Genomic DNA, 27,538 nt, shown 5'->3' on the forward strand with positions numbered 1-27,538 from the left:
GCTGCACCTTGCACTCCCCCCAATGGAATCGAGCCCACAACCTGGGCATGTGCCTTTGACTGGAATCTAACCCGGGACCCTTCAATGGATAGGCCGACACTCTATCCATTGAGCCAAACCGGCTACAGCTGACTTCATCTTTTTCTACACCTATTCCCAACCCTTCTTCTGGTTAGGAAGTATTCCATACTAGAATTTCTCTATGCCACATACTTCAGAAAGAAGAATGAGAAGAATTATTTTGATTGTTAGCCATGAGCCATCACAACATCCTTTATATATGTTTAGTTTCCACATTTTAGTAGATAATGATTCACTTATTTTCATTGATGAGAAAATGTGTCTACTTTTCTGGAAAACTTGTCATGTTGTCATTAGATGTTGCCTACATTTATAATGAATGATGAGGAGTTAGTAAAAAGTCTCTACATTAAGATGCTGATAACATTTTAAGAGAACAAAAATCACTTCATTTATTTTATATCACGAGGGCCTGCATATCTTATTAAAAAGTTACAGAAAATTTCAAACCTCTTGTATCAGATAATAGTTGGTGGAGTGGCAAGTACATCACAAGATATGCAAACTTATGCTTCTTGCACATTTTTGGCTGCAAGTATGAGAGAAGGGAAGCGGGGAATTCAGAAAAATCAAGATCCTGTTCAACTTGGAGCAATTGAGGCCTGTGTAATGTGGCTGCTAGAAAATGAATTCATCCAGACTACTGAAGCTAGTGATGGAACAGAAGGTAACTATGACTTCTTAGTTTCAGTTTACTCACTTTTTCATCTTTAGTGAATTAGCTGTGTGTGACTGATTAATAAAAGGAAATTAATTTTTCAAGGAATGTATCAATTCATTTTTAGTAAGTCAGTGTTGTGTTCAGCAACATCAGACAATTCGAATAGAGCCCGCTCATAAAGAATCCATGCATTGGGCAATATTCTGTTTGTAAAATTTATCAGAGCCTAAAAGGTTAATTACAGAATACAAAAAGACTGTGTTGTTTTATTTTCAACATCTGATCTTTTATTTTCCCCACCCCCAAACTAGGAAAAGTGTATCATCCAACACATCTTGGGTCAGCAACTCTTTCTTCCTCACTTTCTCCAGCTGATACTTTAGATATTTTTGCTGATCTCCAAAGAGCGATGAAAGGTTTTGTTTTAGAGAATGATCTGCACATTGTCTACCTGGTAAGTTCTGTTTTCTTTACTTTCATATTGGTGAAAATGGGGAGAAAAAATATGTAGAATCTTGAACATCAAAGATACCCTAAGAAAACATCTTGTATTGATAAGAAAGCAATGGTAAATTCTAATGAACAGACTCAACACTCAAATGAAAATGCCTTGACCCCAGCTCAAAATATTGGCAAATTAATATACATTTATGTTTTAAGTTAAATGAAAAATTTATAGTTTGCATGTACTATTTGAATATTTAAGACTTTTATGTGATTCAAAAGTAAGAACTATTATCAAAAGGAATACTCAGTGAAGTCTGATATCCATATCTACCCCCTGCATGCCATTTCCATCCCCCTTCTTATATAACTACTAGAGGCCCTGTGCACGAAATCATGCATGGGTACAGTCCCTAGGCCTGGCCGGTGATTGAAGCGCGAGCATCTGGTGTGGAGGGTGGGTCCCAGCTGACCTCTGGGCCCTGGGCAGCACCTGGGCCCCCGGACCCCTGTGTGCCCCCCTCCACCTGAGTCACAGCACCTGAGTCCCCACACGGAGATGTGGTGAGCACGGCCAGACACCGTGGGCTGGGGTGCAGCGTGGGCCTCTGAGCTGCTCAGTGGCACTGCACAGAAGCCAGGTGGGCAGAGCGCTCCTACATGAACCCACGGGCAGCCCGACTGGCCCCTGCAGTCTCGACGGCTGCGGCCCTGCTCACCCAGAAGAGGCGACATGGGTGCAGGGCGGGCTCCTTGTGGGCACCAGGCCCCTGAGTGCGGGGGCTTCCCCGGTGCGCAAGCCCTGGCATCCCGGGGAAGGGTAGCAGGGGGAGAGAGAGTGAGCTCAGCGGACAGCCCGTATTCTCATCATCGCACCTCTGTCCCCATCACCCTTGGCCTCAGGTAGCTGGCGAGTGGTCACAGTGCATCGCCAACACCCACCATGTTCCGTGCTACCCCCTGGTGGTCAGCTCATGTCATAGTGAGCAGTCGAACTCCCGGTCTCCCTGTCAAACTCCCAGTCAAATTGCTGCCCAAGGGGACAATTTGCATATTAGGCTTTTATTATATAGGACTAGAGGCTGGTGTATGAATTCATGCACGGGTAGGGTCCAGCCACCCACCCCAATGGGGGCCGATGGGGGTCAGGCCGGTGGGGGGGAGGTAATGTGGGGGGTTGGCTGGCTGGCCCCACCCATGATTTTGGTGGGGGGTGCCAATTGGGGCCCCAATCAGGCCTGTTGGCTGCTGCAGTGCGTGTCATAGCAACCGGTTGTTCTGGTCGTTCCATCATTCCAAATGCTTGGCTTATATATATATAGACTAGAGGCCCGATGCATGAAAATTCATGCAAGAGTAGGCCTTCCTTCCTTCCCCCGGCTGCCAGCACCGGCTTCCCTCTGGTACCCGGGACCCGGGCTTTGCTCCAGGCTACCACCGCCAGGCACTCAGGACCTGGGCTGCTTTCCTTTGGCTGCTGCCACCAGGCACCTGGGACCCAGGCTTTGCTCCAGCCCAGCTTTGTCCAGAAGGACGTCCGGAATGATGCCTGGAAGGATGTTCGGTCTAATGAGCATATTACCCTTTTATTATTATAGATTAGAAGCCTGGTGCACAGATTCATGTACCGGTGGGGTCCCTCGGCCTGGCCTGCAGACATCCCCCGAGGGGTCCCAGATTGTGAGAGGGCACAGGCCAGGCCAAGGGACCCCACCAGTGCACGATCAGGGTTGCGGAGGGACCATAGGAGGGCTCCAGGGTGTGTCCAGCTCGTCTCGCCTAGTCCTGATCAGCCGGACCCAAGCAGCAAGCAAATCTACCAGTCGGAGCGTCTGTCCCCTAGTGGTCAGTGCACATCATAGCGACTGGTCGAGTGGTCGAAGGGTCAGACACTTAGCATATTAGGCTTTTATTATATAGGATTTTCACTAGTTTTTGGTGTATCTCTTTTCTGTTTCACTTTATAAATATTAGCAATCACTTATATATAGTTACTTTGCTTTCTTATACACGGGATTATATATACTGTACATTATTTTGTATTTTTTTCCTTAACAATATAGCTTGGAAATCACTTCATATCAGTTCATGGAGATTTTTTTAAAAACACTTTGTGTGTTTTATTTTATTAAGTTTATTGGGGTGACATTGGTCAATAGGATTATATAGCTTTCTGTGATACATGATCTCTATATTGCATTATGTACCCATCACCCAAAGTCAAACCATCTTCCATCACCATATATTTGGCCCCAATTACTACCCCCACCTCCACCACCTTCCCTCTGTTAACCACCATACTGGTGTCTGTGTCAGTGAGTTTCAGTTATATATTCCACATATGAGTGAAATCATATAATTCTTAACTTTTTCTGACTGATTTATTTTGCTAAGCATAATACCATATTTTTTGGCGTATAAGATGACTTTTTAACCCGGGAAAATCTTCTATACGCCCAGTTGTCTTATACGCCGGAAAATACGGTATTCTCAAGGTCCATCCATGTTTCTTATGGCTGAGTAGTTTTCCATAGTATATATGCACCATATCTTCTTTTTAAAAAAAATATATTTTATTGATTTTTTACAGAGAGGAAGGGAGAGGGATAGAGAGCTAGAAACATCGATGAGAGAGAAACATCGACCAGCTGCCTCCTGCACACCCCCTACCGGGGATGTGCCCGCAACCAATGTACATGTCCTTGACCGGAATCGAACCTGGGACCTTTCAGTCCGCAGGCCGACGCCCTATCCACTGAGCCAAACCAGTTTCGGCTATCCAATCTTTTATTGAAGGACACTTTGGTTGTCTCTGTATCTTAGCCACCATGAATAACGCTGCAATGAACATATATTCGGGGTGCATATATTTTTGCAAATAAATGTTTTCAGGTTTATATGGAAAGGGATTATATACCCAAGAGAGGAATTCCTGGGTCATATGATAATTCTGGCCTTTATTTTTTGAGGAACTGCTAGAGATTTTTAAATTCTTTTTTAAAAAATATGTTTTTATTGATTTTTAGAGAAAGGAAGGGAGAGGGATAGAGAGAAAAAAAACATCAATGAGAGAGAAATATCATTGATTGGCTGCCTTCTACATGCCCCTTACTGGGGATTGAGCCCTCAACCTGGGCATGTGCCCTGTGATGGGGAATTGAACCAGTGACCTCTTGTTTCCCGGCTCCACACGCAATCACTAAGCCATGCCGGCCAGGCTCTTTATTTATATCTGTTTAACTCCATTTTGTGTGTGAGGATATACCAATGCTTTCTTCCCAATATTTTGTTATGGTAAATGATGCTGCAGTTAAAAAAACTTTGATGTACACATGGTTTAGTTTTAATGGAGGTGTATCTTTAGGAAAGACTCCCAGAGTGCAATTGCTGGGCAAAGTGTCAAGGCAGATGTGATTTTGGTTTTGTCAAATTTCCTTCTATAGAGTTTGTATCATTTCCCAATTTTACCAGTGCTATATGAGAGTGGTTATTTTTCATAACCTCATAAATAGAATATATTCTATTGTCAAGATTTTGTATTTTGAGTGGCTTTAATTTATATTTTTTATTATGAATAAATTGAACATTGAACATTTTTTCTATATTTGAGGACAATACACGTTTTATTCCCCCATGAATTATCTATGACTTTTGCTCACTTTCTATTGTGTTTTTGGTCCTTTTCTTAAATTTTAAAAGTCCTTTTATATTTTAGGGAGAGTAGTACTTTGTAAAATAAATTAAAAGTATTTTTCTCCTAGTTTTTCACTTGGCTTTTGACTTTGTTTATTGTGTATTTTGTGTAGAATTTTTTTAAAATGTAGTTGAATTTATGAACTTTTGAACTTTTTCTTACTCTTTTATCTTTTTTTTCATAATGTCTATCATTTATTAAAAGGTTCATTTATACACAATGACAAATTTTTTCTACAGCTTTTAACTTTTTCCTTCAACTTTTAACTTATGTACTAATTTGCTTTTGTATTTAAATGTCTCTCTAATTTCCATTTGTTGTTGGGTATGTTTATGTTTCATTTGTTGATCTGACAACAGACCAATTTTACCAATTTGTGCACTAGTAAATTTTTAACTAAAATTTAATTAAAAGCATTTATTGTATGTTTTATCTAGTAGAGCTAGTTTTCTTCATTGCTGTCCTTTTTCATAGATATTCTTGCTTGCTTACCTTTTAATATAATACCACTTAAAATTGGTGTTTTCGTTGGTATTATTAAGTTTATGTATTAACATGGAGAAAAACTGACATATTTTTAAAAAGTTGATTGGTCTCATTAATAAAAATGGATGTTTCTCTATATCTTTAAGTCTGTGTTTGGACTTTTAAGAGTGTTCTGAAATTTTTCTCAGAGAATTTGGTAATTAAAAAAATAGCTTTGTTGCATTACAATTCACATAGCATGCCATTTAAAGTGTACAAGTCAATGATTTTTAGTATATTTAGAGTTGTGTAATCATTACCAATATCTAATTTCAGAATATTTCATCACCCCAGAAAGAAACCTGTACTTATGAGTAATCACTCCTCATTTTCCTCCAACCTTCTCAGTCTCCCCTAGTCCTGAGAAAGCACTAATACACTAATGTGTTTCTGTTTCTATAGACTTTCCTGTTCTGAAAATTTCATATAAATGGAATCATATCATATGTAATTTTTGTAACTGGTTTCTTTCACTTAGCATAATGTTTCAAAGTTCCTCCATGTTATAGTATGTATCAATTCTAAGTCCTTTATATTGCAGAATAATATTCTATTGTGTGGATATACTAAATCTTTATCCACTCATCAATTGATGGACATTTGGAATGTTTTTACTGGAGAAAATATTTCCAAATCATAAGAGACTTGTACCCAGGATATATATAAAGAACTCAATAATAAAAATATAACTAATTTAAAAATGGACAAAGGATCTGAATAGATATTTTTCTAAAGATGATATCCAAATGGTCAATCCTCCTATATAATAAAGAGCTAATATGCTAATTAGACAAAAATAGCTGAACGACCTTCCGGACGAAGCTGTGGCTATGAGGGCTGGTCGAGGCCGCGAGGGGCTGCAAGGGCTGAGCCCCTTGCACGAATTTTGTGCATCAGGCCTCTAGTAAATACATAAAAAGATGCTCAACATCATTAGCCATTGGGGAAATAAATGCAAACCCAAACTATAATGAGGCAGTCTTTGCACCCATGAGGATATATTTTAAAAGACACATTAAAACAAATATTGAAGAGAATGTGCAGAAATAGGAGTCCTTGTAATTTGCTGATAGAAATGTAAAATTAAGCAGCTGTGTTTAAGGAGTTTGGAAGCTCCTTAAAATGTTAAAAATGAAGTTACCATATGATCCAGCAATTTTACTCACACAGAAATACCCAAAAGAGTGCAAACATATGTCCATACAAAAACTTGTACATGATGTTCACAGCAGCAATATTCACAATAGCCGAAAACTTTGTAGGATTTCAATCCACATTTATTGAAGCTTCTTTTGTTGCCTAGCATACGGTCTATCCTGGAGAATGTTCACTGTGAGCTTGAGAAGAATGTGCCTTCTGCTGTTGTTAGATGAAGTTCTACAGTTGTCTCTTAGGTGTAGTTGATGTAGAGTATTGTTAGTCTTCTATTTCCTGTTGATCTTCTGCTTAGTTCTATCTGTTGTTGAAAGTGGTAGCACTTAAGTCTTAAACTATTATTTTTTAATTGTTTCTTTCTCTCTTTATTTCTGTCAAGTTTTGTTCATGTATTCCAGGGCCCTGGATATATTTACAGTTGTTATGTCTACTTGATGGGTTGAATCTTTTAGCATTATAAAATGTTCCTCTTATTTCTGTTAACATTTCATATAAAATCAAATATATATATTTGATTTTTTACAGAGAGTAGGGGAGAGGAATAGAGAGTTAGAAACATCGATGAGGAGAGAGAAACATCGATCAGCTGCCTCTTGCACACTCCCCGCTGGGGATGTGCCTGCAACCAAGGTACATGCCCTTGACTGGAATCGAACCTGGGACCCTTCAGTCCGCAGGCTGACGCTCTATCCCCTGAGCCAAACCGGTTAGGGCTGTTAACATTTCTTAAGTATGTTTTCTCTGATATTAGTATAGCCAACTCCAGCTTTGTTATGGTTGTGGTTTCCATGATATTTTTCTTTCCTTTTACTTTTTACCTATTTATATTTTTTAATCTATAAAGTGTCTCCTATAGACACTGTGTAGTTGGATTCTGGTTTTTTTTTTAAACCTAGTCTGTGAATTTCAGCCTCTAATACATTATTTAACCCATTCACATTTAATGATATTATTGATATAGTTGGATTAATATCTTCCATATTTTATATCTTTTTATTTTTTTATATATCTCATGTCTTTTCCCTCCTATACTTCTTTTTATTGATTTATTTTGTATTAATATTTTCTAGTATAACATTTTAATTTGTTTAATTTTTCTCTATATATTTTGGAGTTACTTTACTAGTATTTACTCTAGGGGTTACCATACACAGCATAAAATTACACTGACTTAATTCCAGTGAGATATAGAAACATTATTCTTGTAAATCTCTATTCCTTTGTTTGTGTTATTACTATTATACATGTTACATCTGTATGTATTACAAACTCAACAGTCCACTGTTATAATTATTATTTTATATAATTTTATGTCTTTAAAGAAGCTGAGAGATGAAAAGAAAGCAAGTATATATGTATAGAGTTTATTGCATTAACATTCCTAAGATTTGTTTTTCTTTATTTGTTTCTATGGATTTTAGTTACTATCTCTTGTCATTTCCAATACAGTTTTGCTCCCATTTGCCTTCGTAGGGCTTGTATTTTGTTTCTAAAAATACCGTTGCTTTTTAAATCATTTGAGAGAAGAAAGGAGGGGAAATATGTACTAATATCGTCTTTATAAGTACCCACAGAATTACCTTTTTAAAAAATATATATTTTATTGCTTTTTTACAGAGAGGAAGGGAGAGGGAGAGGGATAGAGAGTTAGAAACATTGATGAGAGAGAAACATGGATTCAGCTGCCTCCTACACACTCCCCCTGGGGATGTGCTCGCAACCAAGGTACATGCCCCTGAACGGAATCGAACCCTTCAGTCCGCAGGTCGATGCTCTATCCACTGGGCCAAACCGGTCAGGGCCAGAATTACCTTTATTGGCACTCTTTGTTTTTTATGTGGAATTAAAATATTGTTTGGGTCATTTTGTTTCACCCCGAAGAACTTTCTTTAGTATTTCTTATAAGGTAAATCTGCTAGCAACAGATTTTCTCAGTTTTTGTTTATCTGGGAATGTCTTTATTATGCCTTTATTTTAGTAGGGTAATTTTTCTTTATATAAGACTAGAGGCCTGGTGCATGAAAATTCATGCACTGGAGTTGGGGGGTCCCTCAGGCCGGCCTGCTCCCTCTCACAGTCTGGGAGCCCTCAGGGGCGGGAGGCAACCTGGCATTCAGGGGAAGGCAACTCCCCCATCACACCTCTGCTGCTGCCACTGCCTGCAGCGCAAGCCTCGGCCGGCCCTGGTTACCTGAGCCTCGGGCGACCCTAGGTGGCTGGGCAGCCACCATCCGAGGCTTGCCTGCACCTTGGGCATCAGCTGGGCAGCCACCATCCGAGGCTTGCCTGCACCTCGGGCCAGCCCTGGGCGGCTGGGGGGCTGAGAGGACTGGGGGACTTCGGAGGCAGGTGCACGGACGGCAAGGCCCCGGCGGGGTTGAGGGGACTGGGTGCTGCCATCTTGTAGCTGTGGGCGCTGCCATCTTTGAGGATGGGGCAGTCAATTAGCATATCCCCTCCTTATTGGCTGTGAGTGCCACCATCTTTGAGGGCAGGGCAGTTAATTAGCATATTCCCTCCTTATTGGCTGTGGGTGATCCATCTTTGAGGGAGGGGCAGTCAATTAGCATATCTCCTCCTTATTGACTGTGGGCGCCGCCATCTTTGCGATGGCATGAGGGCCAATTAGCATATTCCCTCTTTATTAGATAGGATTCTTGGTTGACAGTTTTTTTTTCTTTCAGCAGTTGAATATGTTATTTCACTGCATTCTGGCCCCATTGTTTTTGATGAGAAGTCAGTTCTTTTATTGGGTTTCCTTTGTATATAATGAGTTGTTTTTCTTTTGTTGCTTTCAAGATTTTCTCTTTGTGGTTTCTTACATTTTGACTATGATGCATCTGGGTGTGGATCTTTTTGTGTTTACCCTATTGGAGTTCACTTAATCTCTAAGATATGGGATTAACATCAAGTTTGGGAAATTTTTAGCTGTATTTTCTTCAGACTTTTTTTGGTTCCTTTCTATTTTCTTCTGGTACTTTCATTATTCATGTGTCACTGCACTTAATGCTTCCCACATTTCTCTTAGGCTTTGTTCATTTTTCCTCCCTTTTTCTTTCCTCTCAGATTGCATAATGTCTATTGATCTATTTTCATATTTGCTAATTCTGACAGCTTTCATCTGTTGTTGAGCTCCATAGTGAATTATTTGTACTTTTCAACTCCAGAATTTCTATTTGTTTCTTTTTTTAAATCATATATTTCTCTTTATTTATATTCTCTACTTAATAAGACGTTGCCATTAGACCTTCCTTTATTTCATTGAGCCTGGTTTTATTTGTTCTTTGACCAAAATTATAATGTCTGCTTTGAAGTATTTGTTTGATATTTCTAACATCAGGGACCTCTCAAAAGTGTTTCTTTTGCCTGCTTTTTCCCTGTGTTTGGTACACACCTTTCTCTTTCTTTGCATGTCTTAAAGGTTTTTTTTTTATTGTTGAATCCAGGGCATTTTAGATAATACTAGTATATTGTCGCAAGTATGGTTATTGATTCCTCCTTCCCTTCACTCCACTTTTTTATTTTTCTGACTCATTCTTAGACATCATATAAAATACTGAAGGTACTTAACTTTTAGAATATTGAGATTAAAAGTACCTGTGATTAAAGTTCTTGGATTCTGTAAAATCTAGTTTGTGTGCTTGGTGGTCTCTTCCTTTTCTCGTGGCAGTGAGTTGTTTATGAATAAATGAGGTATTATCACATTTATAGTTTTATCTTCAAACTAGAGACCTGGTCCATGAAATTTGTGCATGGGAGTGGGGGTCCCCTCAACCCAGCCTTCACCCTCTCCAATCTGGGACCCCTTGGGGGATGTCCAAGGATTGGGCCTAAACCGGCAGTTGGACATCCCTCTCACAATCCGGACATCTGGCTCCTAACTGCTCACCTGCCTGCCTGCCTGATTGCCCCTAACTGCCCCCACTGCCAGCCTGATCACTTCTAACCGCCTCTGCCTGCCGGCCTGATCGCCCCTAACTGCCGCCCCCTCTGGCCTGGTTGCCCCTTACTGCCCCCCTTCCAGCTAATTGCCCCCAACTGCCCCCCCCACTGGCCTTATTGCCCCCAACAGCACCCCTCTGCTGGTCAGGTCGGCCCCAACTGCCCCCCTGCTGGCCTGGTTGCCCCTTACTACCACCCCTGCTGGCCTGGTCACTCCTAACTGCCCCCCGCCGACCTGGTCACCCCAACTGTCCCCCCTCTGGCCTGGTCACCCATTACTGCCCCCCCCCCCCTGCAGCCTGGTCACCCTTAACTGCCCCCCTCTGCCAGCCTGGTTGCCACTAACTGCCCCCCTTACTGGCCTGGTCACTCCCAACTCTCCCCCTGCCAGCCTGGTCACCCCTCACTGCCCCCCCTGCTGACCTGGTTGCCCCCAACTGCCCCCCTGCTGGCCTGTTCACCCCCAACTGCCCCCCCTGCTGGCCTGGTTTCCCCAACTGCCCCCCTGCCGGCTTGGTTGTCCCCAACTGCCCCCCCCACCCCCGCTGGCCTGGTCGCCATACACAGCCTGCTGTTCAGTTGTTTGGTCGTCCCTCACTAACCCCCCTGCTGGCCTGGTCACCCCATGCAGCCTGCTGTTCAGTCGTTTGGTTGTCCCTCACTAACCCCCCTGCCAGCCTTGTTGCCCCACACAGCCTGCCAGCTTGCTGTTCGGTCGTTACTATTACTGTGATGGCGTCCTGGACAATTTGCATATTCCTCTATTATTAGTATAGATACTCCTTTGATTTTAATATGACATTTATATTTACTTGTTCCTTTTGCAATCAATAGTTTTAGCTAATGATGATGCTTTTTTCCTTCAGGTTACACCTATGTTTGAGGATTGGACTACTATTGATTGGTATCGATTTCTCTGTTTATGGGAGAAGTTGCCAACTTCTATGAAACGGGTGGCAGAGCTAGTGGGAGTTGAAGAAGGGTTCTTGGCTCGCTGTGTGAAGGGAAAAATAGTAGCCAGAACTGAGAGACAACACCGGCAAATGGCCATCCATAAAAGGTAAGTATCAAGGAGCCTGCACTTCCTAGTATTTAATGCAGTATTAAATATGCAGTAGATATTCAGTTTATTGTAGTCACTTTCATTGTCATTAAAATCAAATTTTTGGCTCCATATAGTAATTTTTAAAAATTTACTGTACTAGTATGTACTGAATTTGTTAATATATTAGTTTCTTCCTTGCTACACCTAGTTTAAAAGCCATTATATATGAATACTTCTTATAATAGAACATTTAATTAATTCCTTCTCTTAAAGAAAATGTGAATCAGGATGCATTAGGAAAGGATGCTCCTGATAGCCATAGAAGTGATTCATTACTACTACAGAAGAGCCAAAAAAAGATTTAGCTGGAAAAAAAAATTCAGTTGGGAAATTGTTTAGGCATTTAGCTTTTTTGAAATATACTACAATTATTTTTTTTCTTAAGGCATTAGTCTCTAGTATATTATTTACAACATAGTCAAGTGTAAGTTTTGTAAGGATTCATATACCTAGATAATTTGTGGCGCTATTGCCTTTCAAATAAAAACTGTTTTTTGTACTCAAATTCTTTCACTTTATTGAAATACTAGAGGCCTGGTGCATGAAATTCATGCACGGGGCGGGTGTGTCCCCTCAGCCCAGCCTGCACCCTCTCGCAGTCGGGAGCCCTTGGGAGATGTCCGACTGCCACAGAAGCAGGGAGAGGGTCCCGCCATCACTGCTGCTCTGGCCAGCATTGAGCATCTTCCCCTTGGTGGTCAGTGCACATCATAGTGGCCGGTCGTTCCACAGTTTGGTCGATTTGCATGTTAGCCTTTTATTATATAGGATGGGTATACTAGAGGCCCAGTGCAGGAAAATTCATGCACTGGAGTTGGGGGGTCCCTCAGCCCAGCCTGCCCCCTCTCACAGACCAGGAGCCCTCAGGGGTGGGAGGTGACTGGCGATCAGGGGAAGGCGACGCCCCATCACACTTCTGCTGCTGCCACTGCCGGCAGCACAAGCCTCGGGCGGCCCTACTTACCTGAGCCTTGGATGACCCTGGGCGGCTGGGCAGCTGCTATCCGAGGCTTGCCTGTGCCTCAGGCCAGCCCTGGGCGGCTGGGGGGCTGAGGGGACTGGGTGCTGCCATCTTGTGGCTGTGGGTGCTGCCATCTTTGAGGGTGGGGCAGTCAATTAGCATATTCCCTCCTTATTGGCTGTGGGCGCTGCCATCTTTGCAACCGTATGAGGGTCAGTTAGCATATTCCCTCTTTTTTTTTAATATATATTTTATTGATTTTTTACAGAGAGGAAGAGAGAGGGATAGAGAGTTAGATCGATCAGCTGCCTCTTGCACACCCCCTACTGGGGATGTGCCTGCAACCAAGGTACATGCCCTTGACCGGAATCGAACCTGGGACCCTTGAGTTCACAGGCCAACGCTCTATCCACTGAGCCAAACCGGTTTCGGCAGCATATTCCCTCTTTATTAGATAGGATAACCATATAACTGTATCAAATGTTGTTTTAAATTTTTATGCCATCATATTTCTTGAAACAAGTCTTATTTTTTGAAATTAGTTAGCAGTATTGAACCATAGACGAAATCTTTTTGTTGTGAAGATATTAAATTCTATGCTATAGTACTAATATGTGTCAGAACTTACTTTACAAACATTGAGCTCAGTCTTTGCCCGCTAATCCTATATCTTATTAGGAATCTTCTCAGAGTGTAAACCTCTCTTGCCTTTTTGGTTCTTACTTACTTATACCTTTATAGTAGAAAAAAGTGATCTCTTATCATATTTTGGTGATTTACTTTCCAGGTTTTTTACCAGTCTTGTGTTATTAGATTTAATCAGTGAAGTTTCCTTAAAAGAAATTAATCGGAAATATGGATGCAATCGTGGGCAGGTTCAATCTTTACAACAGTCAGCTGCTGTTTATGCAGGTCAGTTAAACAAGGACTTCCACATTTATTTAAGACTGAGGTTTGAGGTTAAATTAAGATTACTTCTCGCTCCCCCATCCCTCAATTCCATTTTACTGTCGGCTTCTCTAAAAGTGAGGGGATTGTGTCAAGCCATAATTTTGTATAATCCCTAACATCATCAGGACACCTTTGTTTTCTGTTTTTTTTTTTTCTTTTTCCTGTTGCCTGCTGGAAGAAGAAACAGACACAAAGTTTTCAGTGATCTCCCTTTCCTAAGCTAGTTACTGATTAATACTTGCTATCGAGGAGGATGGCAAATGGAAAGGGATTTCTGCACTTCTGACTGTTCTAAATTATTATTTCTTGTCTAAGGAAACAGTAGTCCTATTTAATAAAATTAAACCCCAATAAAATAAGCCAGTCAAACAGGAAAGTTAGGGGTCTGATTTTACCACGTCCTTGGGAAGGAAAGCCTGGGCTGCTGGAGAGCGTGCATATTGTGAAGGTATGTGCATATATGCAAGAATACTGAGGGAAAGATGGGGTGGGAGGTAGCAAGGAAGGGGAGACTCACCCTTCAACTTACTGGCAGCAAATGTCTCAGGGTGCCTCTAGGGTTAGTGGTCTCAGAGGGAAGTGATTTTTTTAATGACTTGGCACTTGGCTGCTCTGGCCTCTTTATTTCAAGAGTGTCTAGCTATTGAATTGGGCAACCTTTCTTTGCAGAAAATATCAATGGGAGATTCAGTTTTCAAAGTGCTCGCAGCCCTTGAATATTTAAATCAGCTTTCTTATTTTCCTCTAGATGGAAAGAGTCCCTTACCTATTTTTAAGGGTTCTCTCTTCCTTAAAAAGAGAAAGGAAAAAAAGAGAGATTGAAAGAGAGGAATGAACTAGGGTGAGGGCTTTTTGTTTTGTGGTTATGTGCTCTGCCTTAGTTTTTTTCAAATGTCAAGTACATGATTAAGAATAAATGAGGCGCAGCCACTATGGAAAACAGTATGGAGTTTCCTCAAAAAATTAAAAATGGAACACCCATTTGACCCAGTAATCCCACTTCTAGGAATATATGCCAAAAAATCAGAAACGCCAATCAGAAAGGATATATGCACCCATATGTTCATAGCAGCACAATTTACAATAGCTAAGATTTAGAAGCAACCTAAGTGCCCATCAGGAAATGAGTAGATTAAAAAACTTTGGTACATAAACACAATGGAATACTACACTGCTGTGAAAAAGAAAGAACTCTTACCATTCACAACAGCATGGGTGGACATGGAGAGCATTATGCTAAGCAAAATAAGCCAGTTGGAGAAAGATAAATGTCACATGATCTCACTTATTTGTGGACTATAATGAACAACACAAACTGATGAACAAAAATATATCCAGAGTCAGAGAAGCATCGAACAGACCATCAAACCTCAGAGGGAAAGCAGGGTAGGGTGGGGGGGCGGGGCGGTAAGAGATCAACCAAAGGACTTGTATGCATTCATATAAGCATAACCAATGGACATGGACACTATGTAATACTTTAAACAATAAAGAATTAAAAAAAATAAGAATAAATGAGCCTGCCCTAGCCGGTGTGGCTCAGTTGGTTGAAGTATCATTCCATACACTGAAAGGTGGAGGGTTCAGTTCCTGGTCAGGGCACATACCTGGATTGTGGGTTTGATCCTTGGTCCAATCTGGGCACCTATGGAAGGCAACCAATCAATGTTTCTTTCTCTCTCTCTCCCCTTTTCTCTGAAATCAGTTTTTTAAAAAAGAATAAGTAAGATGACATTTAATGTGTTTAGCACATTTGTTGGCTAATTAGCTAGGCCCTTAACATATATCTCCTCTCCTGTTAATTTACACCATGGGCCTGTTAAACTTTACAGTTCTCCAGGAAAAAAGGAAACAGTGAAACAGAAGTATATCTAAAGAAATAGAGAATTGATCTATAAAGAATTTTTAATTTAATAAATATTCTATGCCTATTATAGGGATGATTACAGTGTTTTCCAACCGCCTGGGCTGGCACAACATGGAACTACTACTTTCCCAATTTCAGAAGCGTCTTACATTTGGAATCCAGAGGGAGTTGTGTGATCTTATCCGGGTGTCCTTACTTAATGCCCAGCGAGCCAGATTCCTCTATGCTTCTGGCTTTCTTACTGTGGCAGATCTTGCCAGAGCAAATATTGCTGAGGTGGAGACTGTTCTGAAAAATGCTGTGCCTTTTAAAAGGTAAGAGAGTCCCCTATCTTCAGAGGATTATTAAATGAAAAATCATGTCAATTTGTAAATAATAGTTTCTGTATTAAAATATTTTTCTCTTTGATAATATCATGACATAGTTAGTGTAAGTGGGAGGAAACATGCCTACTTTTATTCCCTTTAGGGTTACTTTTCATTTTTTATACTTTAAAAATATTTCATGACTTAAAAGACATTTCTGAAAGTATCATAATTCTCCCCTAGAAAAATTGAGTAAAGGTAAGGTACCAATGCTTAGTGCTTTGATGGATTTAGATTTTCAATATATATTTAGGGCCCACATTAGACTTTCTTTAGGCAAGAGCACTTTAAAATGTACTCCTCTTGCCCGGCCATGTGGTTCAGTGGTTGAGCTTCAACCTATGAACCAAGGAGGTCACTGTTTGATTCTCGGTCAGGGCACATGCCTGTGTTGTCGGCTCAATCCCCAGTAGAGGGCGTGCAGGAGGCAGCTGATCAATGATTCTCTCTCATCATTGATGTTTATATCTATCTATCCCTTTTCCTTCCTCTCTGAGATCAAGAAAAATATATATATATATTTTTTAAAAATGTACTCCTCCCAAATGTTCTTTGGAACACTAGTCCCTCAAAATAATTGTGAGAGTAGGATTCCTTGATTATTGTGTACATGTGGGTAACCAAGTTATTGATGGTCTGGACTCAGCATATATATAATCAAGGAATAGCTTAAGTAATTTCTCAACCACTGTTCTTTGAACTCACTCTTGTATAAAACCTCAGCCAGATCCTATTGATATTTAGGCACTTATAGCTTTAAGAGTTTTATTTCCAGGTATTAAAAATTTGTTCAAAATTTATAAAAGCAATCAGTCTCATTTCCAGTTCAATATTTCTTTCCTCACACTCCATTTAGGCCTGATACAGGCTCTGAAACTTGTAGTATGTATGAGAAGGGATAGGGCATGTTCAAAGGAGCGGCATTGCTGCCCCCCCAGTGCCACCTCACATTGTGACTCTGCTCTCTGCCTTCCACCGCTACCCCCAGGTATGGCTCCTGTGGGACTAGGTGCCCCATGCTCTGCACCCAGCGTGGCTGTAGGGGCATAGCTACCTCTACCTAGATTTCGAAGGATGGAATTGTCTGGAGTTTTAGACCATAACCTTGGGAGGAACACAACCGAGGCCACTGTAGAGTCCCCACTAGGGCAGTACTCAGTGGAACTATGGGGCTGGGGCCATCCTGTGACCCCAGACCAGAAGAGCAACTGATGTGTGATTTTGTCACTTTGGGGAATGTCTCTGGCCAAAGTCTATTTGGAGTATGGTTTAAAACCTTCTTGTAAAAGTGTTGTTTTCCTCTGGAGCCTTTGATTTTTACAGAATCTTTGGATATATACATTCTTGTTTAGGAGTATGTACTTATATTTCTTATATTTCTTATGGATTTGGGACTTTTTGCCTCCTGCATGCTCCTAACCAGGCCTGGGAGCCTGCAACGAGGTACGTGCCCTTGACCGGAATCAAACCCGGGATGCTCTATCTACTGAGCCAACGCGGCTAGGGCAGCAATACCGTGCTCTTAATGAAAAGCCTGTTTTAATGTCTGGTAGGGCAACCTCCCTCTCAGTTTTTCAATATTTTTCTGTCTACTTTTGCATGTTTACCCATGTGAAATTTGAAGTATCTGTTTATTGGGGTTCGATTGAAATTTAACTTACAACTCACCCCTTTATAATGTTGAGTCATCCTATCCACAGGTAGGTAATTTCTTTGCATTTGATATCATTGTGATATTGAGGATTTTAAAAAAAAAGATTTCCACAGACAGCTTTTCAGGAGTTTCCAAGTCTTCCTCATAAAGGTTTTGTACATTTCTTGTTAAATTTATTTTCATTTAATCTTTATTGTTTTAATTGGTTTGTATCTGTGATCTTTTCTATATGGTTATTATTTGAGTATATGGAGGCTGTTGATTCTTGTATATTGTTATCCTGTTATTTTCTGAACTCTTTTATTGTTTGAGTTCCTTCTATCATTGATTCTCTAGGATTTTTAGGTATACAGTCATATCATCTACAAATGGAGATATTTTACTTCTTCCTTAACAATTTTTATACTTCTAATTGATTTCTGTTGTCTAATTGAATCAAAACTCCAGGTTTTTATCCAAGTTACATTCATGGCCCTGACTGAAGCCTGCTTCAGGGGAGAAGTGTGACAATTTAACCACTGCTATTTGTTTCTTCTAGTCTCAACTCTTTTCCGGTTTCTACTTTCTTTGGTCACTTCACAGTCCCTTTAACATTTTGTCCAGAGTTTGTATTATATAGGAGGATTTGTTTTCAATGCAAGTTTTATGATGCTCACTTTCTTTAGTTTTTTTATTTTATTTAAAGAATCTGTCTTAGTGAGGCCTTCCCTGGTTATGCTATTTAAAAATTGCAGTATCACCCATCCCACCCTGGTGTTTCATTTTTGTACACAACTCTTATTTATCAGTTGACATAGACTATATTTTAACATTTGTTTGTTTTCTGATTTCCCCAACTAGAATGTGAGCTCTATGAGAGCATATATATTTCCCTCTTGTTCAGTGCTATTTCTTTTTTTAAAATATATTTTTATTGATTTCAAAGAGGGAGAGAGAGCTAGAAACATCAATGATGAGAGAGAGTTATTTACCAGCTGCTTCTGTATGCCTCCTACTGGGGATCGAGCCCACAACTGGGGCATGTGCCCTGACTGGGAATTGAACTGTGACCTTGTGGTTCATAACTTGACACTCAACTACTGAATCACACCGGCTGGGCAGTGCTGTTTTTTCCATTCATAGGACAGCTGATGCTTAATAAATATTTGTTGTATGAATGAATCAATGCATTAATTTATTTCTCTTCCTATTCCCTTACTAGCGCCCGAAAGGCAGTGGATGAGGAAGAGGAAGCCGTTGAAGAACGTCGGAATATGCGAACTATTTGGGTGACTGGTAAAAAAGGCTTAACTGAAAGGGAAGCAGCAGCTCTTATTGTGGAAGAAGCCAAAATGATTCTGCAGCAGGACTTAATTGAAATGGGAGTGCAATGGAATCCACATTCCCCTTTAAATTCTGATACATACTCATTGAGCAGCAGTGAGTCAGAAGAAAAGGAGCATAAATTTATACTCCAAACTAAGAGGTCTTGTGAAAGATTAACAGCAAAGAAAAAAAGTAACACAATACTTGGTGATTCTTCTGTTAAGAAATCACCAAATACAGTGCAAGATTTAGGTAAAGGTAGAGAGCATAAAAATTCCTCTTATTATCAGTTTCAGAATGGGAAGCAAGAACGTCGGGTACATTCAATTTCCAGAGGAAGAAAACGGGCTTATTTGAATGTAAGTAAAGAGAAGCTAGAAACCTCTTTGAATGAGGGAGAAACAAGCACTAAAAAAGTCGTACAGACTGTCTCATCTGAGAAAACAAAAAAAGAAGCTTTGAATTTCAGTCTAGAAAAGATGAACACAACCTTTCAATCTTGGAAACATTGTAAGCATCTCAAACGATCCAGAGACAGTAGCCCTGTGAAAGACACTGGGATGTGTAAAATTGATTTTCAAAAACAGCCTAATCTTGTTCATTGTGAAGATTCATTTACCTCAGATGAGAAGAATGTGGAATTTAGGAGTCCAGGGCCACTTGCTAAACATGCATCTTTATGTGCTGAGGGAAAACATAACAAAGAATCGTTCCCATCACAAACAGAACAAAATTGTTCAGGGAACAAAACAATAACTAATGATATTCTTGTGGAACATTTTATCACAGGATCCCAGAGTAAAAAGGAGACTTGTCAAGCCACTACTATGGTTAGTGAAAATAGAAGAGGATTAGCTCCTGTTGAGTTAGAAAAAATAGACAAAGTGATAATACAGACTGATTCAAAAAACGAAAATGTTTGTGTTAAACACCATGATACCAATCCAATTAATCAGTCCCTGGAGAAGCAGTCTGATAAACAGACAAACATTTATACCAAACAGAAAAGAATACTGGAGAAGCAAATAGCTTGTGATACAATCAGTAATTATATGAATAGAGATTCAAATGCTATTATCAAATGTAAAAGTATAAATTTTAATGCTGAGGAAAAGAAATCAAATAATCTTCAGGTATCCGGAGATAATATAAGCAGCACTGCGATGCCCAGTGGAGTACATCTATCAGCTGGAGCATTTGGTAAATCTGGAGGCCAGCAGGAGAATTTTCTAAATACCTCTAGAATACAAGAAGAAACAGATGCTTATGCAGCAAAAGAAACTAAAAATAATGGTGTTTCTGACTTAGGATTAGTTCCTTGTGATTTTGAAGATAGTTTCTACCTGGATACTCAGTCAGAGAAAATTATACAACAGATGGCAACTGAAAATGCCAAACAAGGAGCAAAGGACACCAACCTGGCAACAGACATAACACAGAAGAGCCTAAACAAACGGAATTCAAGCTCTGTTCAGAATGAGATTCACATTGCCTTCTCTGGTGAACAACATTCTCCAGGAGTGAGAAATATAGACCATTTGGAACCTAAGACTGCAGATACTATAAAACAAAGTGCTGGTTCACATGGGGTTAATATCCTGACCCCAGAAAGCCCACTTTTTCATTCACCAATATTACTGAAGGAAAATGGCCCTTGTTTGAAAGCAAATGAACTTTCTGTTACCGACTCCCAGTTAAATAGTTTTCTTGAAAGTTATCAAACACAAGAAGCTATGAAACCAGTTATATCTCAAAAGAGAACTTCCACTGGTATAGAAGTAGAATGTCTGCCAGTTCCCGAAACAAGTTTGAATTTGAGTGATAGTTTACTCTTTGACAGTTTCAGTGAAGACTACCTAATAAAAGAGCAACCCCCTGACGTAAGAGGGAAGGAACCCCTGCCTTCTGAAGTAATGTCAGACCATTTCAGTGACTCTCTGCGTCTGCAACCAGAGGACCCAATGAAATCAAATATGGATGAGAAACAAGATAATCGGCAGCAGTTGACTTGTTTCAGTGATGAGTCTATTATATTTTCAGAAGTGGATTCTGCTCAGATGGTGGAAGCTTTGGACAATGTAGATATAGTTCCTGTCCAAGATAAACATAATGCTGCAGTATCTTTGGGGGCATTAGAATTAAGTGATCCAGTTGGTAATGATTATCCCCAAAGAGAAGTAACTGAAGGAGATAAAGATGAAAAGTCTCAAAAATCCAAATTAACTGAAATAAGGCAAAATAATTCATTCATATGGTCAGGAGCATCATTTGATTTAAGTCCAGGACTGCAAAGAATTTTAGATAAAGTATCCAGTCCTCTAGAAAATGAAAAGCTAAAACTAACCACTATAAACTCATCTAGTTTAAAAGGAAAAAATACAGAGTTAAATGACAAACAAGAAGTGGTTTTAAATTTGGAGCCAAATCAAGTGCAGGGAATTTCATTCTTCCCTAATATTGAAGTTCAAAGCAAGATTGAGATACTAGAGAACAATGCTGTTCATGGTGACACCCCATCGCTCTTGCCTGGTAAAGAAATCGGTATAGTTGACGATAATGGACTCATTCCTCCTACACCCATTCCAGCATCTGCTGCTAAGTTGTCATTTCCAGGTATTCTTGGAACATCTTCTGGAAAACTTCAGAAAAATAGTAGTGTTTTAGAACTTGGTGAAAATTATTTACTTGGCTCACCTTCAGATATTAACCATGATTTAAGTCCAGAGAGTAGAAATGATGTAAAAGATGAAAGTCCGATTAGAGACACAAGTTTTTCACTGCAGTTATCACAGGATGGATTGCAGTTAACTCCAACCTCCTGCAGTGCAGAAAGCTTGGCCATAATTGATGTAGCAAGTGACCAAACTCTCTTTCAAACATTCATTAAGGAGTGGCAGTGCAAAAAGCGATTTTCCATCTCACTGGCTTGTGAAAAGATCAGTAATTTGACATCTACAAGTGCAACTATTGGTGGTAGGTTTAAGCAAGGTAAGAATTAATTTTTTTTCACATTTATATGTAAAATAGGCTGAGATGGGATTGAGATTTTTCAGTATTGGATATTAAATGTAATAAATTTATTCAAAGTTTAATAAGTTTCTCTTATGTGGGTTTACACCAGGGGTGGAGAATGTCTGGCCTGTGGGCCGTATAAGGCTCGAGAAATCATTTTATCTGGCCCTGCCAAGGCATTAGGGGTGAGTTAATTAAATGTCTGACCAAATATAGCAGGCTAATTTTTACGTTGATAATTTTGTATGGCCCTTGAATGATATAAATATCCAAAAGGCTGTTGGCCCAAAAAAGGTCCCTACCCCTGGTTTACACATAGAATAGCCTTATTGTTCAGCACAAGAGGTGGTTGACCCCAGGACACGTGGGTGGGAGAGCTGAACACTGAAACCAAGAGCTCAAGCTAGGAGACTGAAAAAAATGTAGGCCACCAAGGCACTTCTCATTCCTCTGGCTCCGATCCACTGTTGTACCTGGATGATTAGGCCTGTGTCTATCTCTTCCAAAGTAGGCCAGAGTTCTAATCTAAACAGCCTTCTTATAGCAGCTCCCAACCCGAGGTCGCCTGTCAGGAGTTCCAGATCAGTGTTGTCTCCTGGGACATTGACCCAGTTGTCAAGCTTATTTCTTCAGGGGCCACCACAATTGGTGTGGTTGGTTCAGGAGTGTGTATTAGAACCATGTTTTGTAGCTTGATCATTGGGGATGTCCATCTCTCAAACATCAGCTCTTCTATGCCATTTGGCCAGTGCCCTTTCTGAGGCCATGGGCTCTCTTTGATGGTTGCCTTCCTCATCGTTTTCACTTTGTGAGGCTTCATGAAGGTCCCTGCTACTTCAACTCCAGGCCATGCCTTGTGCTAGTGTCTGCTAAGCTTTACCATTAAACACAAAATTTTCTTTAAAAAATTGCATGTATATATATGTATAATATATAATATATATTACATGTTATTATCCTATGTAATAAAAGCCTAATATGCTAAGTGTCTGGTCGTACGGTTGGCTGTTCAACCAAAGCATGCTAATGTATGCTAAGGCCTCTCAACCACTCGCTGTGATGTGCACTGACCACCAGGGGGCAGACAGTCGACTGGTTGACCAGTCTCTATGACGTGCACTGATCACCAGGGGGCAGACGCTCCTACTGGTAGGTTAGTTTGCTGCTGGGGTCCAGCCAATTGGGACTGAGCGAGATGGGCCGGACATGCCCTGGAGCCCTCCTGCAGTCCCTCCCTGGCTGGCCAACCTCCCGTGTCTCTCCCCAGCCCTGATCATGCACCAGTGGGGTCCGTTGGCCTGGCTTGCACCTTCTCGCAATTCGGAACCCCTCGGGGGATGTTGGAGAGCTGGTTTCAGCCTGATCCTGCAGGCCAGGCCATGCAACCCCACTGGTGCATGAATTCATTCACCACGCCTCTATTATAAATATATAGAAATATTAGAATATAAGATTGTAAAAATTAAGATATATATTTTGAATATGGTCACTTTTATCATATCTTAATTGTATATATAACATGATGGTTTTTAGTTATCAACAGTGCTCATGAATTATTGTCTATTAAACTATAATGTCCTTATTCATTTATATAATCACAAAAATACCTAGCAGATAGACACTGTATTTTTCACAATGTACATTAGCTACATTTTCCAATACTTATCTCAAGTAGAACTTGTACCTCCATTGATAGTCATGATCCCAAAGCCTCCTGAAGCTCTTCCCATTTTTGAGAGTATTGAACTTTATGGTCAAATAATGCCCTGTATATTCCTGTCTTACTTCATGAAAGCAAGGGTTCTGTATCATGGGAAATAGCTGTATTCAGCTTGACAACCTATTGTGGAACTCAAAAATCAGATTTCTTAAATTTCTGTATTTATGAATGAATTTGTTCATAAAAGTTTGATTTGAGTACTTGTCTGATCTTCCGTTCATGGAACACATGTGTTAATGTCAGGTTTTATGTACTTTCAGTATTGACTAGCAGATAAAATTGAGCACATTTTCTGTGCTAGAGGTTAGAGGGATAAAAATGTTTTCATTTAACATAAAATTGAGCATATTTTCTGTGCTAGAGGTTAGAGTGATAAAAATGTTTACTTAATTTAACAAATGTGCACCAGTTATTTTCCGGGTATTGGGAATAAAATAGTCAATAAAATAGATTGGTTTTTGACCTATGTCTTTGTAAAATTGGATATGCCTTATTTTTTTTAAAAAAATGTTGACTCCCAACATGAAATCAGACCTAATTTTTCACTAGGAAGTAAGAAACTTGATTTTTCTGGAGTTTCCTTTCTTTTCTTTTTTAAAAAAATATTTTTATTGATTTCAGAGAGAGAGGGAGAGGGGGATAGAAACATCAATGATGAGAGAGAATCATTGATCGGCTGCCTCCTGCACGCCCCCTACTGGGGGTCGAGCCTGCAACCCAGGCATGTGCCCTTGACCATAATCGAACCTGGGACCCTTCAATCCAAAGGCCAACACTGTATCCACCGAGCCAAACCAGCTAGGGCTCTGGAGTTCCTTAGTGTTAAGAATTGCTGAGTTCACTACAGAATTTACGTAGTGTGCAAGTGCTCTTTATTTCTGTTTGAGTTATAGACATTAAAAATTCAAGAGCTTTTAAAAAATTTACTCATTTTAGTCATTATTATAGATCTATTTTACGAAATATTTGGTAGATTTTTCTTAGTGACAGTTATCTTAATAATAACTTAATAACTTGATAGTAAGCCTACAAAGATTTTACATATACCTAAAATGACTATCCAAAAATGCTTTAGGAATCTGGAAATTTTGCCTGTTAAGTATTTATTTTTACTATCGTTTTAATGTTCAGTTTAATGGTGTTATTTTTAGAGGTTTTTAACTGTTTCACTTTTTATTTACTTAGTTAGCTCCCCTCAGGAAACTCCTATTAGATTTGATGGATTTCCTGTTAAAGGTTGTGATGACATCTTGGTGACTGGACTGGCAGTATGCTGGGGTGGAAGAGATGCCTATTATATATCCTTGCAGAAGGAACAAAAGCATTCTGGTAAGTAATCATTAGTTGGCAAAGTTACCATATAATTTTAATGTAGCCTCTATCAGGTAGTGACTTGTTTGTTGAGAATAATTTCCTGATATTTACCTAGAATTTATTTTTAGGATTAAAAATTTTTTTGGATAGTGGCTAGTGTGTACATTATTTCATATATTAATTAGAATGAATGTTTTTAGAAACACCACCCTAACTCCCCTCTGCTTGTCACATGGGACGATTCATACTTGGGGGTAGTGGAGCATCAGGGACTCCCTCGACACCTTAGGGTTTGCTTTTGATGATTGGATCATAGCAGTTTCTTTTCAGACTTCTTTCAGCCTTTTGACTGGGTCTGGAGTGCATCTCGAGGCAGTGATGAGCAAGACATCTACAGTAGTTGAATTGAACAGCCTTAGAGAAGTCTTTGGAATTGAAAAGATATGTTCTCGATTATGGTTGTGATTATCATTGCTGGACTGGTTCAAAATTAATGAGGGAACATTTTAAAGGATGCCATATAATGTTTGTTTCTGAGTAAGCATGAAATATTTTCAGTTGTTTTGCAGGAAAATATGTTAGAATGAGTAGTTACTCAAGCTACAATTTTAAAAAAATTAATCTTGATATTTAGAATTTTCTTCCACCTAAATAAATAGAGCATTATAAATCACCTAGTCTAAACCATAATTTTTAATTAATTAATTAATTTATTTATTTTTAATCCTCACCCAAGGACATGCTAGAGAAGAAAGGAGGGGGCGGGGAGCGAGGGAAGGAGGGAAAGAGACAGAAAAGAGAGAGAGAGAGAGAGAAACATCTATGTGAGAGAGAAACATCTATCCGTTGGCTTCTGCTCTCACCTGGACTGGGTATCAAACCCACAACCCAAACATGTGCCCTGACTGGGAATCAAACTGGCAGCCCTTCAGTGCACAGGACAATGCTCAACCAACTGAGCCACTCCTGCCAGGCTATACTGTAATTTTTTAGATTATGAAGCATTTCATCTACATAGCCAACATGACTTTCATGAGGTCATGTTGAATTATTGGTTACATGGAACTAGACTTCGAGTCTTTTTCAGCCTTTGCATTATAGATTGCTGTTTCATGTGAATACATGTGGTTTTCTTCTTAAGACTTTTTTTTTTTCTTTTAAGAAATTAGTGCCAGTTTGGCCCCACCACCTCTGGATCCAAACCTGACTGTGAAAGACAGAATGTGCCACCTTAAATCCTGCTTTCCAAAGGAATCAGATAAAGAACGTTCTGTTATCATCTATGACTTCATCCAGACCTATAAAATTCTTCTTTTGTCTTGTGGAATCTCCCTGGAACAAAGTTATGAAGATCCTAAGGTTCTATGTCTTATTTAATTTTTATATCCATAATTTTTTTAAGTTTAGTGTTAATTTTTAAATGACTTGGTGTTTATTTACCTCTAACTGTGCACTTGAGTTTTATAGAGTTGTCACTCCTTTATCCAGTAACCTCGTTCACCTAGAACAGAATATTATGTACCGAATGCCTCAGTGTAGATAAAAACAGAGATGTCACAAATTCCAAGCACTTAAGTTCATATCTTTCCTCACGATATGTTCAAATTTTATTTTGGTAGTATGTTCTAAGTTTTCTGTCTATCGTAAATTATAAATGAAAGGAGAACTGTCAGATTTTAGATATATGATAGCAGAATGTTTCAAATATACATGAGAATAGAGGCAGGAAATAGAAGTGTGTAAGATATCCACGAGGAGAGTAGTTAGGGGCCATTGAGCATAGGGACAAATAACCTTACTAGCCCCTTGAGAACTTTCCTACATAATAGCAAAGTATGATATATTCTTCATAGTGATGACTGAGTTTTTAAGAAAAGGGTAACTTATGTTATTGTAATAAACACTTATCACTATGATGCATTTTTGGAAGACATTTATTTACAATATCATAGCCCTCAAAGGGATATCTTTTCCCACAGTGGGTAGCGAATGCCTGAGGCTTGTGGAATATTAATTTTGAGTTGAGATATGATACTGCAGCATGTTCTCAAATAACAGTTATCATTCAACATTGAAGGAACTTACCTGTGGTTTATATTGATTAGCCTGTGGTAATATATTGTTTTTTTATGTGTTGTTTTTCTTAAAGTTACAGATCCTATGGACAATCTTAAGTGAGGACTTACTGTGCTTGGTTGTAATTATCAATATAATTAATAATACAATAATTTTTAGTTTCTTAAGGTTTTTTGGCAAAGGCAGTTGCTGGAGGCTAAGTACAGTAATTAGCATAATAAAATGCGAGAAGTTCGTCAGAAGGCTGATGGACACCTTCATCAGGGCTGAAGATCTGCATATTATTGCCTGTTTCCAGACAGTTGAGGGCAGTTCCCCCAACCTCATGGTCATTTATTGTTTACCGGACCTTACCTTTGATATGTATATCTGCTTTGCTAAAGGGAAAAATCTCTCTATATATAAAGCCAGCAACCGGGATGCCTGAATGACTGGTTGATATGATGCCCACTGGGGCCAGCTAACTTGTCCAATTGGGGGATGGGGCCAGCCAGCCAACCTCCTGCAGCCCCTCCCCCAGCCGGCCCAGCCCCTGATGGGCCCCCACCACCCTGATCAGCCTGCAGCCCCTCCCCCCCAGCCAGCCCCATCCCTGATCGCCTCCCCTTACCCCAATAGGGGGCAGAGCTGACCAGCCAACCTCCTGCAGCCCCTCCCCCTAGCCGGCCCCACCCCAGATGGGCCCCCACCATCCCATTGGCCACAG

General features: G+C 39.9%; 1 protein-coding gene across 9 annotated transcripts in view; it reads left to right on the plus strand.

The window, feature by feature from the left end:
* Positions 1 to 27,538, plus strand: part of POLQ (DNA polymerase theta) — a 103,723-nt gene that overhangs the window by 32,410 nt on the left and 43,775 nt on the right. For all 9 annotated transcript variants that reach the window (XM_079766685.1, XM_079766686.1, XM_079766687.1 and 6 more), the window contains 8 exons: positions 544 to 748; positions 1,054 to 1,196; positions 11,369 to 11,562; positions 13,356 to 13,480; positions 15,457 to 15,700; positions 18,607 to 21,698; positions 24,628 to 24,771; positions 25,919 to 26,115. In XM_079766685.1, the coding sequence (XP_079622811.1) occupies positions 544 to 748; positions 1,054 to 1,196; positions 11,369 to 11,562; positions 13,356 to 13,480; positions 15,457 to 15,700; positions 18,607 to 21,698; positions 24,628 to 24,771; positions 25,919 to 26,115 (4,344 nt within the window). The remainder of the gene's footprint in view (positions 1 to 543; positions 749 to 1,053; positions 1,197 to 11,368; positions 11,563 to 13,355; positions 13,481 to 15,456; positions 15,701 to 18,606; positions 21,699 to 24,627; positions 24,772 to 25,918; positions 26,116 to 27,538) is intronic.

This window comes from Cnephaeus nilssonii (genome assembly GCF_951640355.1).
Source record: "Cnephaeus nilssonii genome assembly, chromosome: 3".
In the NCBI taxonomy this organism is placed as follows: domain Eukaryota; kingdom Metazoa; phylum Chordata; class Mammalia; order Chiroptera; family Vespertilionidae; genus Cnephaeus; species Cnephaeus nilssonii.